Genomic DNA, 16,299 nt, shown 5'->3' with positions numbered 1-16,299 from the left:
TTTTTGTCTTGCTTTATGGCAACATAATATTCCACTGAATTGGCGTGCCAAAGTCAATGTAACTATTTTCTCAATGTTGGGATTTGTGGTTTATTTCTATTTTCTTCACTAGCAAAAAGAACATATCTATCTCTTTATAAAAATTGGTCTCTTTTCTTTTCTTTTCAATTAAATTATTAGTAACAAATTACTGACAAAATCAAAGGGGGATGAAGAAAACATTTTTTAGATTTTTTTTTTTTGATGAGGCTATTTTTGTATCAAATATCTCTGATAAAGATATGACAGTCAAAATAAAGAGAATTAACACAAATGTATAAGACCAATTCACACGCACAAAAAGAGCACAAGTTTCTTATAATTACTTCAAGAAATGCTTCAAATTACTAATAAAAAATGCAAATAAAGCAACTTGTCAGCAAGTTGTCAAAACTGATAAAAAATAGAAATAATCAGTGCTGGTGATCAAAGGTTGGCAGGGAATCAGGAATGCAAACACAATATTAGTGAAGTTATGAATTAGTTCTATCATTCTAGAAAGTAATTTGGAACTATGCAAAAAAGAAATGACTAATTTAGCTATCCTTTTGACCCAAAGATCCCACTGCTAGATAAATACATAAAGTCAAATATCCAAAGGAAAGACCTTTCCTAAACATATATAAAATAATATCAATTTTTGTTCTTTCCAACAAAGAATGAGAAATAAAGTATGTATCTAGTAATTGGGAAATGATTAAGCAAATTGTGATATGTAGATACAATATTATGGATTTTTGCTGACCCATAAAAACAAATATGAAGAATTTATAGCAACATGGAAAGATTTAACTGACAAGTGAAATCAGTAGAACCAGGAAAATAAATACTCTAAATTCAAAGAATTATTTAAACAATGAAACCAAGTGAAAACAAGCCTAGCCCTGAAGAAATGTTGAGAAAAAGTATCTCTCTTCCTCCTATGGGACTGCAGGGCAGGAAGGAGTGTATATTTCTTGTGTAATAATGCATATACTATGAGGCAGACAATTGCATTACTTTTGATTTTTTTTCTTTTGCTAGAAGAACAAATGGCTGGCTTTCTGGATAGCAGAGGGAGGGAGAGAGAGAGAGAGATCTTAAAAATTAATGTAGGTGATGATAGCAATATCTCAAATGTATGATTTATATTTCTATGATTAAGGGTAAATAACATCTCTTACTCTAAAATAGCTCTGGTTGTAACATAGTAGCTGAACTAGCTTGCAAAGGGAAATGGGCAATAGCAGCTTCTCAGAGCTTACTCCCCACCCTTGCTGAGTTCCACAGATTTCTTTGATAACAAAATCTAAGTATTATTTAATTAATCGATTTACTACTTATTGCTATAATTATTTCAATTATTTATTAGTTTTCAGTAAAAACGAATATTTTCCTAAATGTTTGTTTACTAGTTGTGATTCCTCTTTTACAAATGACCCATTTAAAGTTACTATTCCTTTAGATCACCATAATTAAAGTGACTCTTGGTTTAATGAGTTGCTTTATATTGCCATTCCATTTTTCCCCCCAAGGATATTGCTACATTTTTAGGGCACTATAGCTACTCTTTCTTGTCACTTAAGCATTACTTAGATTTTAATTTTCAGATAATTTAATAAGCGTTCAGACCAAGTTTGGATGTATCTATCTCTCCTATTAAACTACAAAGTTCCTAAGAATAGGGATCTTTTAAAATTTGTTTTTATATTCTCTCTACACACATCTCATGCCCCAACATGCACCTAACATTGTGCTTTGCTATTGGTAAATATCTGACAAATATTTACAGAATCTGTTGAAATTAAAAATAAGTTTCCTCTTTCAGAAATACATTCTTAAGCAAAGGTTTATAAAGGAATCTTGAAAAATTCCTTTGCAAGTTAAAACTTTTATTTCTTTCCTATTTAACTTTCATAACAAAGATTATTTTACCCAGAAGACTTTCTTTTTAATAATATTTTTTGATGATTTTTGGTTTTAAGTCATCTAATTTCTCCTTCAAGAGATTTTTTTTGTACCAAAGCGGGGGAAAAATGTTTTTAACAAAATTGCTGTAACCAACATGCTTAAAAAACTTGACCTCGTTAGCATTCCCTACCCACAATCCCCTAACTCTGCAAAGAATGGAAGGAGGTAACTTCATATAAGTTGTTTTTTTGGGCCAAGTGTGGTCATTATAATTTCATAGCAATCAATCAGTTTTGGGTTGTTGTTCTTTCCATTTACATAGTTGTGATCATTTTGTATTTTTTCATTAGTTGTGTCTACTTCACTTTACCTTAGTTATATGTCTTTTCATGATCCTCTGTATTTATTATATTTATTTCTTATAGCACACAATAATAGTCTATCACATTCATGCACTACAATTTGTTAAGTCATTCTTCAAGTAATAAGGACTTACTCTTTCCCTTCTTTCCCCCCACCCCTAATTCTTTATTAATGGAAAAAGTGCTGCTATAAATATTTTGGAGTAAAATATCATGAACCTCTTTGGGGGCATATGCCTAGCAGCAGAATCTGTAGGTGATTATACTTCAAAACCCACTTTCCTTTTCTAAAAAGGAAAAATCTCTTCAGTCTTTTAATGAAAAGTAATTCTATAAGAGTAAGAATATGATTTTTAAAAACCTACCTGAAAAGATCAAAGATTGTCAGATATGTATAGGCAGTTAAAGCTGTAATAAAAAGGTAGGGAGGGGAGAGAAGAAATGTTATTGGAACAATTGTTAAGAATTAACTGGGTTGGGAATATTAGGTAGACAAACTATCACAATTTCCCTTATTGAGGTCATCATCCTCCAGCAATCTATACTTATTTCTAGCAATTGTCTAATTAGTTGGATTAAGGTAGATAGCAAAAAAGAATTAGTTTCTATTCATACGTTTAAGCTGAAACTAATTAAGTTAACTCAGTAATTAATAAAGATTCATTTTATTCTGTTCTAGGTGACTCAGCTTTGTCTTTTTTTGTGGATACTGGTCCTTTAAATCAGCATATAACATTAATAATAATAATAGATGCTTTTTTACAAAATTTCACAAAGATCTTCTAACTTGAGAAAATACATCTAAATATTAACATAAATAAAGAAATTAATCACATTTTCAAAACATTCTTTGCTTTAAAAAGGAGAGATTTATCAAGTTTCCTTTAACTACTACATTCCTAAAATATATTTAAAATATTATTTAATTCACAAAAATTAAATTTATATACATTTCTGGAATACACCAAGAATATAAAATAAGGCATATTTTATTTAAAATGAGAAAACTAAGTGTAATTAATAAAACTGTCTATAAATAAAAACTGTAACATACCTATGCTGTTAGTGGAACTGCACCACATAAGTAGGAATCCAGTACACAGTAAATTTATAGCACCAAAAAGTAAGATCTTCCAGGACTGTGAATGAAAAAGTTGTGTTTATTTGCAAAAAAAAAAAATAAAAACCTTTTGATCGAAAGGACTGCAGTACTTTACCAGAAATATAAAAAAATCTATAGTAGTATCTTCTTTTTGTTTGTGATATTACTAAAATGATGAATTCTTGTGCTAGCTATTTTAAATACAACTATTTCTACAATATGCAACAGAAATATTACTCCCTTATGGTTAAGATGTTTTTAGAAAAAAAAATATCTTGAATTTATTTTAAAAATTATTAAAACAAAAACTAATAAATATCTTCATGTACAGAGCAAAACAGAAAAAAGGATTGTATGTATAACTATGGATCTCTATTATGTACAATTTGCTTTTCTCAAAAAAAAAAAAATTTGAATCAAACCTCGAAATCACTAATAAAAGAAAGGCAAACCAAATTATCCCAGGGATTTCATTTCACGCATTGCAAATTAGCAAAGATAACAATACAAGGAAATAGTCTATACTAGAAGTATTGTAGGAAGATGAGCACCCCAAGAGCATTAATGGTGGTGCTACGAGTCAGTAAACCATTTCAGGAAGCAGATATATAAACAGAATGACTGAAATGTCCATATCTACTGATCTACACATTCCATTTTAGTAGAAAGTTTAAATTCTAAGGTCAGTAATAAAAAAAAGAAATTCTTTACATACACCGAAATATTTATAGCCATATTCTTTTGTGACAGCAAAGAAAAAGAAACAAAGGAGATGCCTACAAACTGGGAAATGGCAAAAGAAACTGTGGTACAAAAATGTAATGGGAGAGTGTGCCATAAGAAACAATGAATATGATAAATACAGAGAAGTATAGAAATATTTGCCAGATCTGGTATAGAGTGAAACAAGTAAAGGTAAAAAACAAACAAACAAACAAAAAACAGATATAATGACCACAGCAATGTAAATGGAAGGAACCAAAAAATAATCAAAAATAAAATCACAAAGAACAAAGTATGGACCCAAAGAAGAAATCTGAGAAGATACCTTGGACTATCTTTCCAGAGCTGACAAATTCACAAACATGGAACATGGCTGAATATACTTTAAAAACAAAACAAAAACAAAAACAAAAACAAAAACAAAAACAAAAAACCCACAATTTATTTCTTGATTTTATTGAATCTTTTTCCTCTTTTTTTTTTCCCCTCTTTAATGTCATATAGGATGGCTCTATAGGAAGGGGTTGGGGGAATAATAGGAGAAATTCTGGAATTGTTAAAAAAAAAAAAAAAGACATTTAAAGAATTTTAAATATAAAAATAAATTCATCATGAACTTTCAAAGCTGTCTTTTTGTCTTATTGTTAATGTGAAACCCTGTTTCCACAGTCACAGAGGGATAGACCAATTCCTGAGATCATCTTGATTATATCTTAAGACATACCTGTTACTTGGTTAAAGTTGTTCTTCACTATGCCCCTCCCCATCTCCTCTCTAATTCCTTTCTTTTTTCCTAGACCCTGCCCTTCCTTCTCTCTCACTCCTGTAACTTTAAGTTCATAATACCCAAAACCACAATGCTTAATCACATATGATCTAGCCTGTGATAAAGGCTTCACATAATAACTGGCATCTTTTCATAGCTGTGATAAAAGTCTTAAAGTGAATTCTTCATTTATTGAACCATTCTCTCAAAATTACATCTTCAATTCTTTCTGGCTTATGTTCTCTTCTGTACCTTATTTTTAAAAAAATGGTCCACAAAAAAACAATGTACACGGGAACAATAAGATTATGGGATGATCAATTGTGAAGGATTTGGCTCTTTTCAACAATGAGGTGATTTAAGGCAATTCCACTAGACTCATGATGAACAGAGCCATCCACATCCAGAGAGAGAACTATGGAGACTGAATGTGGAGAAAAACAGTATTTGAACCTTTTTGTTGTCATTGTTTGTTTGCTTGCTTGGGCTTTTTTTTTTTTTCTTTCTCCTATCTTTTTCCTCTTTTGATCTGATTTTTCTTATGCAACATGATGAATATGGAAATATGTTTAGAAGAATTTCATATATTTAACATATTGAATTACTTGCTGTCCAGGGAAGGTGGATAAGGAGGAAGTAAGGAGAAAAATTTGGCATATAGGATTTGCAAGGGTGAATGTTGAAAACTGCCTTTGCATGTATTTGGAAAAATAAAAAACTATTAAAAGAATTTTTTTTTAAATGGTTCAAAAAAAGGTGCTCCAAATCACTATTGATCAGAGAAATGCAAATTAAGACAACTCTGAAATACCACTACACACCTCTCAGATTGGCTAAGAGACAGGAAAAGACTATGATGAATGTTGGAGGGGATGTGGGAAAACTGGGACACTGATACATTGTTGGTGGAACCGTGAATATCCAACCATTCTGAAGAGTAATTTGGAACTATGTTCAAAAAGTTATCAAACTGTGCATACCCTTTGACCCAGTAGTATTTCTATTGGGCTTATATCCCAAAGAGATCTTAAAGGAGGGAAAGGGACCCACATGTGAAAAAATGTTTGTGGCAGCCCTTTTCATAGTGGCAAGAAACTGGGAACTGAATTGGAGAATAGCTGAATAAATTATGGTATAGAAATGTTATGGAACATTATTGTTCTGTAAATGATCAATGGGATATTTCAGAGAGGCCTGGAGAGACTTACATGAACTGATACTAAGTAAAATGAGCAGAACCAGGAGATCATCATACACAGCAACAACAAAACAATATGGTGACCAACTCTAATGGACATGGCTCTCTTCAGCAATGAGATGATTCAAACCAGTTCCAATTGTCCAGTAATGAAAAGAGCCATCTACACCCAGAGAGAAGACTATGGGAACTGAGTGTGGACCACAACATAACATTTTCACTCTTTCTGTTATTTTTTGCTTGCTTTTCCTTTTCAGGTTTTTTTTTTTTTTTCCCTAGATTTGAGTTTTCTTATGCAGCAAGATAACTGTATAGATATGTATACATATATTAGATTTAAACATATTTAACATGTATTGGACTATCTGCCATCTAAAGGAGAGGGTGGGGGGAAGAAGGGGAAAATTTGGAACAGAAGGTTTTGCAAGGGTCAATGTTGAAAAAAAATTACCGATGCATATGTTTTGTAAATAAAAAGATATAACAATAATTTTTTTAAAAATTTAATGGTTCAAAGACCCTTTTTCTTTTGGCTACCATATCCCTAATTCCTTCTCCCTTCCCCTCTACTATCCAATGTAAAAGGAAAAAAACAATAGCAAAAACTCTAAAGCTCTTACATATAAATGAATGAATGAATATATACACACATATATATGTTTGTGTTTTCCTGTATTTCTTACTCTACATTTTGAGTCTATCAGTTCTCTCTTAAGAGGTGGGTGGCATGCTTTATCATCAGTCCTTGGGAATCATGCTTGATTAATAAAATAAATAGAATTCTTAACTCTTTTTCAAAGTTTTTTTTCTTATGAGTTGTTATTATATGAATTGTTCATTTAGTTCTGCTTAATTCATATGAGTCTTCTCAAATTTTTATGAAACTGTCTTTTCTATTTCTTATGATGCAATAATATTCCATTTAATTCACATATCCCCAATTTCCCTCATTCGTTCTTTAAACTATCTTATCTCTACTTTTTGTCTTTTTTCTTCTCATTTTTTAATGTATATATATTTATACAGTTATCTTGATGCACAAGAAAAATCAGATCTAGAAAGAAAAAAAAAACCTGAGAAGGAAAACAAAAATTCAAGCAAACAATAAGAGAAAGAGTGAAAATGCTATGCTGTCATCCACACTCATTTCCCATAGTTCTCTCTGGGTGTAGATAGCTTTCTTCATTCCTGAACAACTGGAACTGATTTGAATCATTTCATTGTTGAAGAGAGCCATGTCCATCAGAATTGATCATCGTATTGTCTTGTTGTTGCTGTGTACAATGACCTCCTGGTTCTGTTCATTTCACTTAGCATCACTTAGGTCTCTCCAGGCCTCTCTGAAATTATCCTGTTGGTCATTTCTTACAGAACAATTATATTCCATAACATTTACATATCACAATTTGTTCAGCCGTTCTCCAACTGATGAGCCTCCATTCAGTTTCCAGTTTCTTGCCACTACAAAAAAGGCTCCTACAAACATTTTTGCACATGTGGGTTCCTTTCCTTCTTTAAGATCTCTTTGGGATAATAAGCCCAATAGAAAGACTACTGGGTCAAAGGGTATACACAGTTTGATAACTTTTTGAACATAGTTCCAAATTGCTCTCCAGAATGACTTGGATCCGTCTACAGTTCCACCAATAATGTATCAGTGTCCCAGTTTTCCCACATCCCCTCCAACATTTGTCATTATCTTTTCCTGTCATCTTAGTCAATCTGAGAGGTGTATAGTGGTATTTCAGAGTTATCTTAATTTGCATTTCTCTGATCAACAGTGATTTGGAGCACCTTTTCATATGACTAGAAATAGTTTCAATTTCTTCATCTGAAAGTTGTCTGTTCATATTCTTTGACCATTTATCAATTGGAGAATGGCTTGATTTCTTATAAATTTGAGTCTTTTTTGTTGTTGTTGTTGGACTTTACAGGTGAGGAAACTGAGTGACTTGCCCAGGGTCACAGAGTTAAGTGTGAGAGGTAGGATTAGAACTCAAGCCCATGGGTCTATCTAATCCCTTTAATTACACCTTAGATCACACTTCCTCTTCCTTTTCATAGGTACTTCTTCCAAAAGTCTCTAAATTCAATAAACATTTATTAAGAGCCTACTTTAAGAAAGTATTTTCTATTCTTCATGGAAGTACTCTTCCAGTTATGTTAATAAACCAATAAGCATTAATTAAGCACTTACTAGGGCTAAGTACTGGGAATACAAACACAACTAGAAAGGCAGGTAGTCCTTTATGTTCTAAATGGAACATGCAAAAGAAATCTGAAATAGGGGGGATGGAATTGTGTAGCACTAAAAAATAATAGTAAAACAAATCCAGAGTCATACAGGCTGGAAAGGAAAGAAGACATGGGAAGTCTGGTTATTTTTCCTATGAAATCAAGAAGCGACAGGTATAAAAAGGACTGAGGTGTACTTAGTAAGGGTCCTCATTAAACTCATTCAACATTATTCTTTAATAGGTCAAGCTATATTTCTCTGGCAATGAAGGATTTTGTAGCCCAGAAATAGAATCAGGGTGAGGATTAATATGCCTTAAATAGCAAAATGGGTAAGAATCACAGTATCTTTAAGGACAATATAAAACTGATCTAGGCTGGGCAGGGTTAATAATTTATTCTTTTCAAAATGAACAGTTGTGAAATGAGCATTTTTTCTTCCATATGAGTATTTTAGATTTCCCCATGTGTCCTACAGTGCAAATTATTTGTTATAATAGCTTTCTGTTCTTATATCACCAACTAAGCTTCACATTTGCAATTTTAAAATCAGGGTACTGAATATATAGAATATATTGACTATAAAGAATACAGAATTGAAATCATTCTAAAATGTTAGGAGGCACTCATACTATGCCATAATAATGTTAACAGTATCACAAAGCTTTTGTGTGTTTACCTATATTTCGTTGAAGTCACATTTATTGTTTTAAATAAAATGATAGTAAGAGAAACAATATAGATAAAAATTCTAAGGTAGGTCACCAAAAAATGCTATTCACAACTTTAGCTTTTAAATACTCTTTGCTCAACTATCTCTTTTGTCCTAATTTACTGCTTGACTTATAAATGAAATGATATAGCCCCAGACTATGTCAGTTAAAGAAAAATAATTATTATGGGGAAAACACAATTTTTCTTCTAATAATTTAAAAATCAAATCAATAATCTTTATTTAAAGCATTTTTCTCAAATTATAATTATACTTATATTATTAAAAATTGACTTACCCTTCGATCTGCAGCTACCAATTTAAATTCCTGTGATAACTTGCCCACGAAAGATCTTTGTGATTTTCGAAAGAGATGTATTGTCCCCTGTAAAAAGAAACAATGTAATTTAAATATAGATGTAGAGGGCTGAAACTATTGAGTCGATGCACTGAGGTCAGTACTGCTGAGCACTTGAGGCTAACTACAGATTGGACAATACTCTAGGGACATATGCTTGGAAAATGGTCCTTCCCACTATCCTGTGCTGACTCAATAATTGGTGTATACCGAGGATTGTAGGAGGGACTAGGGGGTAGAGTAAGACTAGCCAGAGTCACACTTTGGCAGTAGAGGAGGGAGAAGGCAGTCACGGAGATTCTGCTTCCATCTTGTTCAATCTTGCGTCTAAAGACCAAGAATAAAGACTAAGGACTTTTGCTTATCCTGACTCCGGCTGATTCTGGGGTCCTGGATGCTAGCACTGTGGTCCCATATATAAGTGTAACATTTTACCAAGAGTTTTGTTTCACAATTTAGAATCACTGTGAAGTGGTAGAATGCTAATCAATCCACTAATTTTGCATCCCTGTTATAAGATAGCAGTGTTCTAAAACAACCATGAGAGCAAGAGAAACAGAGATAACCAACTGCCTTTTATAAAATCTCTATTTGGTATCCTGATGCTGTCAACCTATTACCTCTAACTTCCATAATTTCAAACTATTTTTACTAAACTCTATGATTAAAGAATTTTAAAATAAAAACTATCAAACTGATAGCTTTTTGATATACGAAAAGCCAGAAACTTTCGGTGTAATAAAAAAAGTCAAACGATCAATGCGAAGTATTTCAATATGTATATCATTTAGTTTTCCTAGGAATTATACATAGAAAGTAAAGAGCACATAAGTGCTAAACTCAAGTTTATTTTATTTTTATTTATCATATTAGTCATGTTTGTGAAAGAATACAGACTCAAAGGAACAAAAAAAAAAAACATGAAAAAAATCATTAGTGAAAAACGTTATGCTTCATCCTTCATTTAGACTCCATCAGTAGTTGGTTTTTGTTTTTTGTTTTTCTTAAGTTGGATAACATTTTTCATTATGAGTCCTTTGGAATTGTATTGTTGAGAAGAGCTATGTCATTCACAACTGACCAATGTACAATACTGTTGTTCCTGTGAAAAATGTTCTCCTTGTTTCTGTACACTTCATTTTGCAACAGTTCATATATATCTTTCCATGTTTTTCTGAAATCAGCCAGCTCATTTTTTCTTATGGCACAGTAAGTAATATTCCATTACAATCATACCACATCTTGTTCAACCACTCCCAGTTGATCGGCATCCCCTCAATTTTCAATTCTTTGGAAAATTGTTTACCTTCTTTGTCTCAGTTTCATCTGTAAAATGAACTGGAGAACCATTCCAGTAACTTTGTCAAGAAAACCCAACTTGAAAATAGGACAACCACAGGCACAGTGGAGCTAGCACAAAGTGAGAACAGAAGCCTTGTCTCTCCTCACTGAACCACAAACCTTCAGTTCAAGACAGAGCAACTGAGTACTCCAACAAAGATTTTTCCCATCAGTGTCCCATCTTCCTTAAAATGACAGAAGACTAGGACATTCTTTCATTTCATCATTCAATCAATAAACATTTATTAGCAACCCTGTTATTCACAGCAAATGAACCATATACTTGAGATTCAAAAGCAAAAACAAACAGTCCCTGACCTCAGAGAGCTTATGTTTTATTGGGAAAAACACAGAAAAATTAATACAAACTAGAAACAAAGAGGAGAAGGAACATTTACTGGGAGGATCAAGATAGGTTAAATCGGGATTTGAAGGAAGTTTGGAATTTTCCAACGTGTGGGTGAGAAGGGAGTACATTGCAGGATTCTAGGTACAGCTCCTATATACAAAGTCCCATAGACAGGAGATGGAAGGCTGTATCCAGTGACACAACCAGAAGGGAAATTAGTGTACTTTATAGTGTGAGAAGAGCATGGGAAAGGTGGAGCCAGATTTTGAATCACATTAAGAATCAAACAAAAAAATTATATTTTATACTATGCCTGATACATGGTAGGTGCTTAATAAGTGCTTGTTGAGGACTGATACTAGGGTATCTTGAGCAGGGGAACAATGTAGTTAGGCATATGTTTTAGGAATATCAATTTAGCAGCTGTAATAGAAGATGTATTACAGATGGAGGCAGATGGAGGACAGACTTCACGTGCTTAAAAGACTTTCAGCCCATTTGGGAAAACTGGCAACCTGCATCCATGAACTCTTAGTCAATCAGTTCCAGCAGGAGCACAAAGGACATTTTCCATCTTCAAAGGTCCTGGCAAATGTTAGTCAACAGCCTTCTTCCAAAGACACATGCTCTTCCCCCCTTCCCCGTCACTAGGGGTCAGGGATTAAGGGTCACACCTGGCCAGTCCCCCATCTAAAGAGAGAGTTGCTTCTCCCTCCCACCTTGTCTCCAGCAGCAAAGGTTAAGATGGCTAAATCCAGAAGGAAAGGAGAGATTGGCTCCTACAAAAGCAGAAGTCCAATATATCCCAAAGAGATCATAAAGGAGGGAAAGGGACTCACATGTGCAAAGATATTTGTGGCATGTAATGGCTAGAAATTGGAAACTGAATGGATGCCCATCAATTGGAGAATGGCTGAATAAATTATGGTTTATAAATGTTAAGGAATATTATTGTTCTGTAAGAAACGACCAACAGAATGATTTCAGAGAGGCCTGGAAAGACTTACATGAACTGGTGCTGAGTGAGTGGAACCAAGAGAACATTATGCATATTAACAACAAGATTATACAATGATCAATTCTGATGGATGTGGCTCTTTCCAACAATGAGATGATTCAGGCCAGTTCCAATGATTTTGTGATGAAGAGAGCCATCTACACCAGAGAGAGGCCTGTGGGAACTGAACGTGGATCACAGCATAGTATTTTCACTTTATGTTGTTGTTTGCTTGCATTTTGTTTTCTTTCTCATTTTTCCTTTTTGATCTGATTTTTCTTGTGCAGTAAGATAATTGTATAAGTATATATATTTATACATAGATTGGATATAATATTTTAACATGTTTAACATATATTGGATTACTTGTCAACTAAGGGAGAAGGTCGGGGGAAGAAGTTTAGAACACAAGGTTTTGCAAGGGCTAATGTTGAAAAATTATCAATGCATGTTTTGAAAATAAAAAGCTTTAATTAAAAAAAAAAAAGAAAACCCAACTTGAGGTCACGAAAAGTCAGACACAATTGAAAAGGCTAAACAACAAATATTTGTGTATGCTGTCTCCTTCATTATATATAATATGGCACACACACGCATCTATCTATACACAAATATAAAGATTTGTGCACTGTCTCCCCTAGAGAAAGTGGGCTTGAGGACAGGGACTCTTTGTTTTTTGCCTTTCTTTGTAACTGAGCTGCTCTAAATATTTTTATACAGATAGATTTTTTCTCTTTTCTTGGATGTCTTTGGGAAATAGAAAGCAGTGACTTGATTGGATCAGAGAGCATTAAATTTAAGTTTAAAGTTCTAACCTGGCTACTAAAAGTGGTCATTTAACTGATATACTGCAATTAAGGAGTTGCCTGAATCATTCATGGTGCAGAGGCCAGGAATTGTGATTTAAAAAAAAAAAAAAAAGATATTCTGACAAAGCTTCAAATAGCTTCTTAAAGACACACACACACACACACACACACACACAAAACACACAACCTCCTCATTCACCCCAACTCTCTAATTCATGGAAACAGGAAGATACTCTCCTCAGTTCAATAATTCAATTCAATTTCACAAACATTTACAGAATACTTATTATATGCTAGGTACTATGCTAGATTCACAAGGGTTATAAAGGACAAAACCAAACAGTTCCTGTCCCTAAGTTTTACTGGGCAAAACAAGCATGCAAAAAGAAGTCAGCCATTCAATCAACTAGCATTTACTGAGTATCTATTATGCATCAGATATGGTGTTAAATTCTAGAGGTACAAAGCAGGGGGAGGAAAAAATAAGCATATGTTGTGCTTCTTCAAGGGAGCTAGTTTCCAAGGCAAATATCCTTCATTTTGGCTTTCAATTCTCTGAGAGAGTATCTAGAAACTTTTCAGCATCATACAGATTTAGGGCTGAAAGGAACCTGGAGGCCATTTTTAGCCCCTTTATTCACAAATGACAAAAAGGAAGCACAAAAAATGACTTGTCTAGTCACAACCAGTGACTGATGCCAAATTTGAACTCAGTTCTTCTTTATTCCCAGTTCACTGCCCTGAATTTCTTCAAGACTCATCTCAAATCCTACTTTCTGCAAGAAGTCTTTACTGGTTTACCTCAACACCTCACCCCAAATGCCTTTCCTCTGATTATCTCCAATTTACTATCTATACAAATTGGCAAAATAGGTAGCTAAGTAAGGAAGCATCGTCAGCCCCAGAATCAGGAAGATTCATCTTGCTGAGTTCAAATCTGGACTCAGATACCTAGTGGCTGTGTGATCGGAGCCAAATCATTCACCCCATTTGCCTCAGTTTCCTCAATCTATAAAATAGCTGGAGAAGGAAATGGCAAACTATTGCAGTATTTTTGCCAAGAAAAGCCCAAATGGAGTCACAGAGAGTAGAACAAGACTGGAAGCTACTGAAATATTGGTTAAAAAACAAAAGCCAAAACCAAAGTCCCTGCTCTTGGAAGTCTTTCCTCTAATTACTTTCAATTTTCTGTGTATGTATGTTTATCCATTTCTCTATCTGCAGAAACAAACAGTTCTTCTTATCAAGCTCATCTTCTAATGGTGAAGACAATACCCAAATACACACACACACACACACACACACACACAACATAGGAATAAACAGGCAGTAAAAAGCAGGGCTTTTAAAAACTTTTACCACTGGGGTATTTTTTTCCAAGGAGAATTTTTTACCCACCTCCCTGTAGGGATAAGTATAGAGAGCAAACATATTGATAATAAATCATGGAGACCTCAGTAGCAACCCACAATTTAAGAAATTTTGATATAGGATACAAAGTGCCAAGCTTATAATCAGGAGAACTCATCTTCCTGAATTCAAATCCCACCTCACACACTTCATTGCTGTGTGACCCTGGGAAAGTAACTTAAGCCTCTTTGGCTCAATTTCCTCATTTGTAAAATGAATTGGAGAAGGAAACTGCAAAACATTCCAGTATCTTTGTCAAGAAAAATCGACATGGGGTCATGAAGAGTAGGACACACCTGAGAAGGCTGAACAACAAACATTTGTATATGTTGTCTCCTCCGTTATATATATAAGGCAAACACAAGCACATATCTATACACAAACAAATATTTGTTCACTGTCTTCCCCATAGAAGGTGAACTCCCATGGCAGGAATTGTTTTTTGCCTTTCTGGGTAACAGGCATTTCACTGTTCCTAACTTATAGTAGGCACATTATAAATGATTGCTGACTCTTCTTGTCTAGTTATCTCTGGCAATTTGCTGGAAAAGGGATGATAAAACCTTAAATTGTTTTGATTGGCATCTCTGTGATGTGGAACATTTAAAGCCTGGAAGTAGCAGAAGCTCGTCTAATTCTTATTTTGAGAACTCTTTGTTACAGCCCTGGGACTGATCTTGCCCTGAGGGATGGCTCTTAGTTTAGTTATTTTTACATTTAAGAAAAAAGCGGGGGCAGCTAGGTGGCAGTGGTTAGAGCAGGAGTCAGGAGGACCCGAGTTCAAATTTGACATCAGACACTTAACACTTCCTAGCTGTGTGACCTGGGCAAGTCACTTACCCACAAGTGCCTCAGCAAAAAAAAAGAAAAAGAAAAAGAAAAAAGCATCTCAGGCACCTGTGGACAGACTAGAGCAATCGGCAGCCAGAGGGCGCGGGACATGGACTCCTATCCCGAAAGCAAACCACAGCTGCTCCGGAGCCAGTGTAGTAGGCAAGAGCAACTGAACCCCAAGGTCGCGAATTGCTCCGACGACCCTGGGGGAGGGGAGGGGGGAGTTGGCGGTCCAGAGAGATGGGAAGAGAAAGCTGAGAGCGGGCGCGAGGTGGTCGTGGGGGAGAATCTTTCAGGAAGCAGCTGCGGCCTCTCTTCCGGAGGGACAGAGGACTGAACACAGCAGAAACGCCCCCAGCCCCATCTCGCACGAGACAATGGCCGCTCTGAGACAGGGCCATAGACCCCGCACCCCGGCCAGGGCCCGCGGCCCACTCACCATGATAAGGGGCCGCGCAGCTCCCGCCGCCGGAAGTCGTTCTGCCACTGGCCGGCTGCTCCCCGCCTCCCCTGAGCGGAAGGGGCGGGACAAACGTAGGCCATTGGCCGAGATAGAGGAATCCGGAAATGAGGAGTGGATACTTCTAGGAGAGAGCTATGAGAATAAGGGTGTCATAGTAGTTACGTTGTTTGTGAATCTGTTAAGCATAAGAGTTGTGGTTTTCTTCTGAGGGGCTAAATATGCCCACAAACTGATGGAGAGGCACGAACCACGTGCTCGTAGCTTGAAAGTGAAGCTCAGAAGAGTTAATTGTCTGAAGTGGCAGAGATTATTAAGCAGCAAACTCGGGATTCTAATTTATAATAAGACTTGTCCTTGGAGTGATTGTATATATGTGTCTTATGGCCAAAAGTTTTTGAGGGTATTTTTGGGAAGGGGGCGGTGATGTATCTTATAGTAGATTTATTTAAAAGTTTTTTGGGGGCATTTGTGTTACGGTAGGTTTGTCTGAAAGTTTTTGGGAGAGTCTTTTTGGTCTTATGGTAGACTTGTTTGAAGGTTTTGGGAAGAGTGTATACCTCTGATTTCTATTGGTGCCAGTAGTTCCCAGATGAAGAAATCCTCTCCATTGTAGGTATACCTGCTTTGCAATTTATAATTTCGGGTTGATGTGGTCCTAAGTAGCTAGATGGGTGTAATCAATTACTCTGTCGAATCTTACTCAGATTAACC

The 16,299-nt window shown here is 35.0% G+C and overlaps 1 protein-coding gene across 1 annotated transcript in view; it reads right to left on the bottom strand.

Moving 5' to 3' along the window:
- SLC30A6 (solute carrier family 30 member 6) overlaps positions 1-15,659 on the bottom strand; it is a 52,165-nt gene extending 36,506 nt beyond the window's left edge. Inside the window, exons 1-4 of the mRNA XM_051976126.1 lie at positions 15,565-15,659; positions 9,326-9,412; positions 3,346-3,430; positions 2,657-2,699 (exon numbers count right to left, since the gene is read on the bottom strand). Of these exons, the coding sequence (XP_051832086.1) occupies positions 2,657-2,699; positions 3,346-3,430; positions 9,326-9,412; positions 15,565-15,567 (218 nt within the window). The 5' untranslated portion in view covers positions 15,568-15,659. The remainder of the gene's footprint in view (positions 1-2,656; positions 2,700-3,345; positions 3,431-9,325; positions 9,413-15,564) is intronic.
- Positions 15,660-16,299: the final 640 nt, after the last annotated feature.

Source organism: Antechinus flavipes, chromosome 2 (assembly GCF_016432865.1).
Source record: "Antechinus flavipes isolate AdamAnt ecotype Samford, QLD, Australia chromosome 2, AdamAnt_v2, whole genome shotgun sequence".
Taxonomy (NCBI): domain Eukaryota; kingdom Metazoa; phylum Chordata; class Mammalia; order Dasyuromorphia; family Dasyuridae; genus Antechinus; species Antechinus flavipes.
The sequence above is the reverse complement of the archived record's forward strand: the minus strand, read 5'-3'. Positions and strand labels throughout refer to the sequence as shown.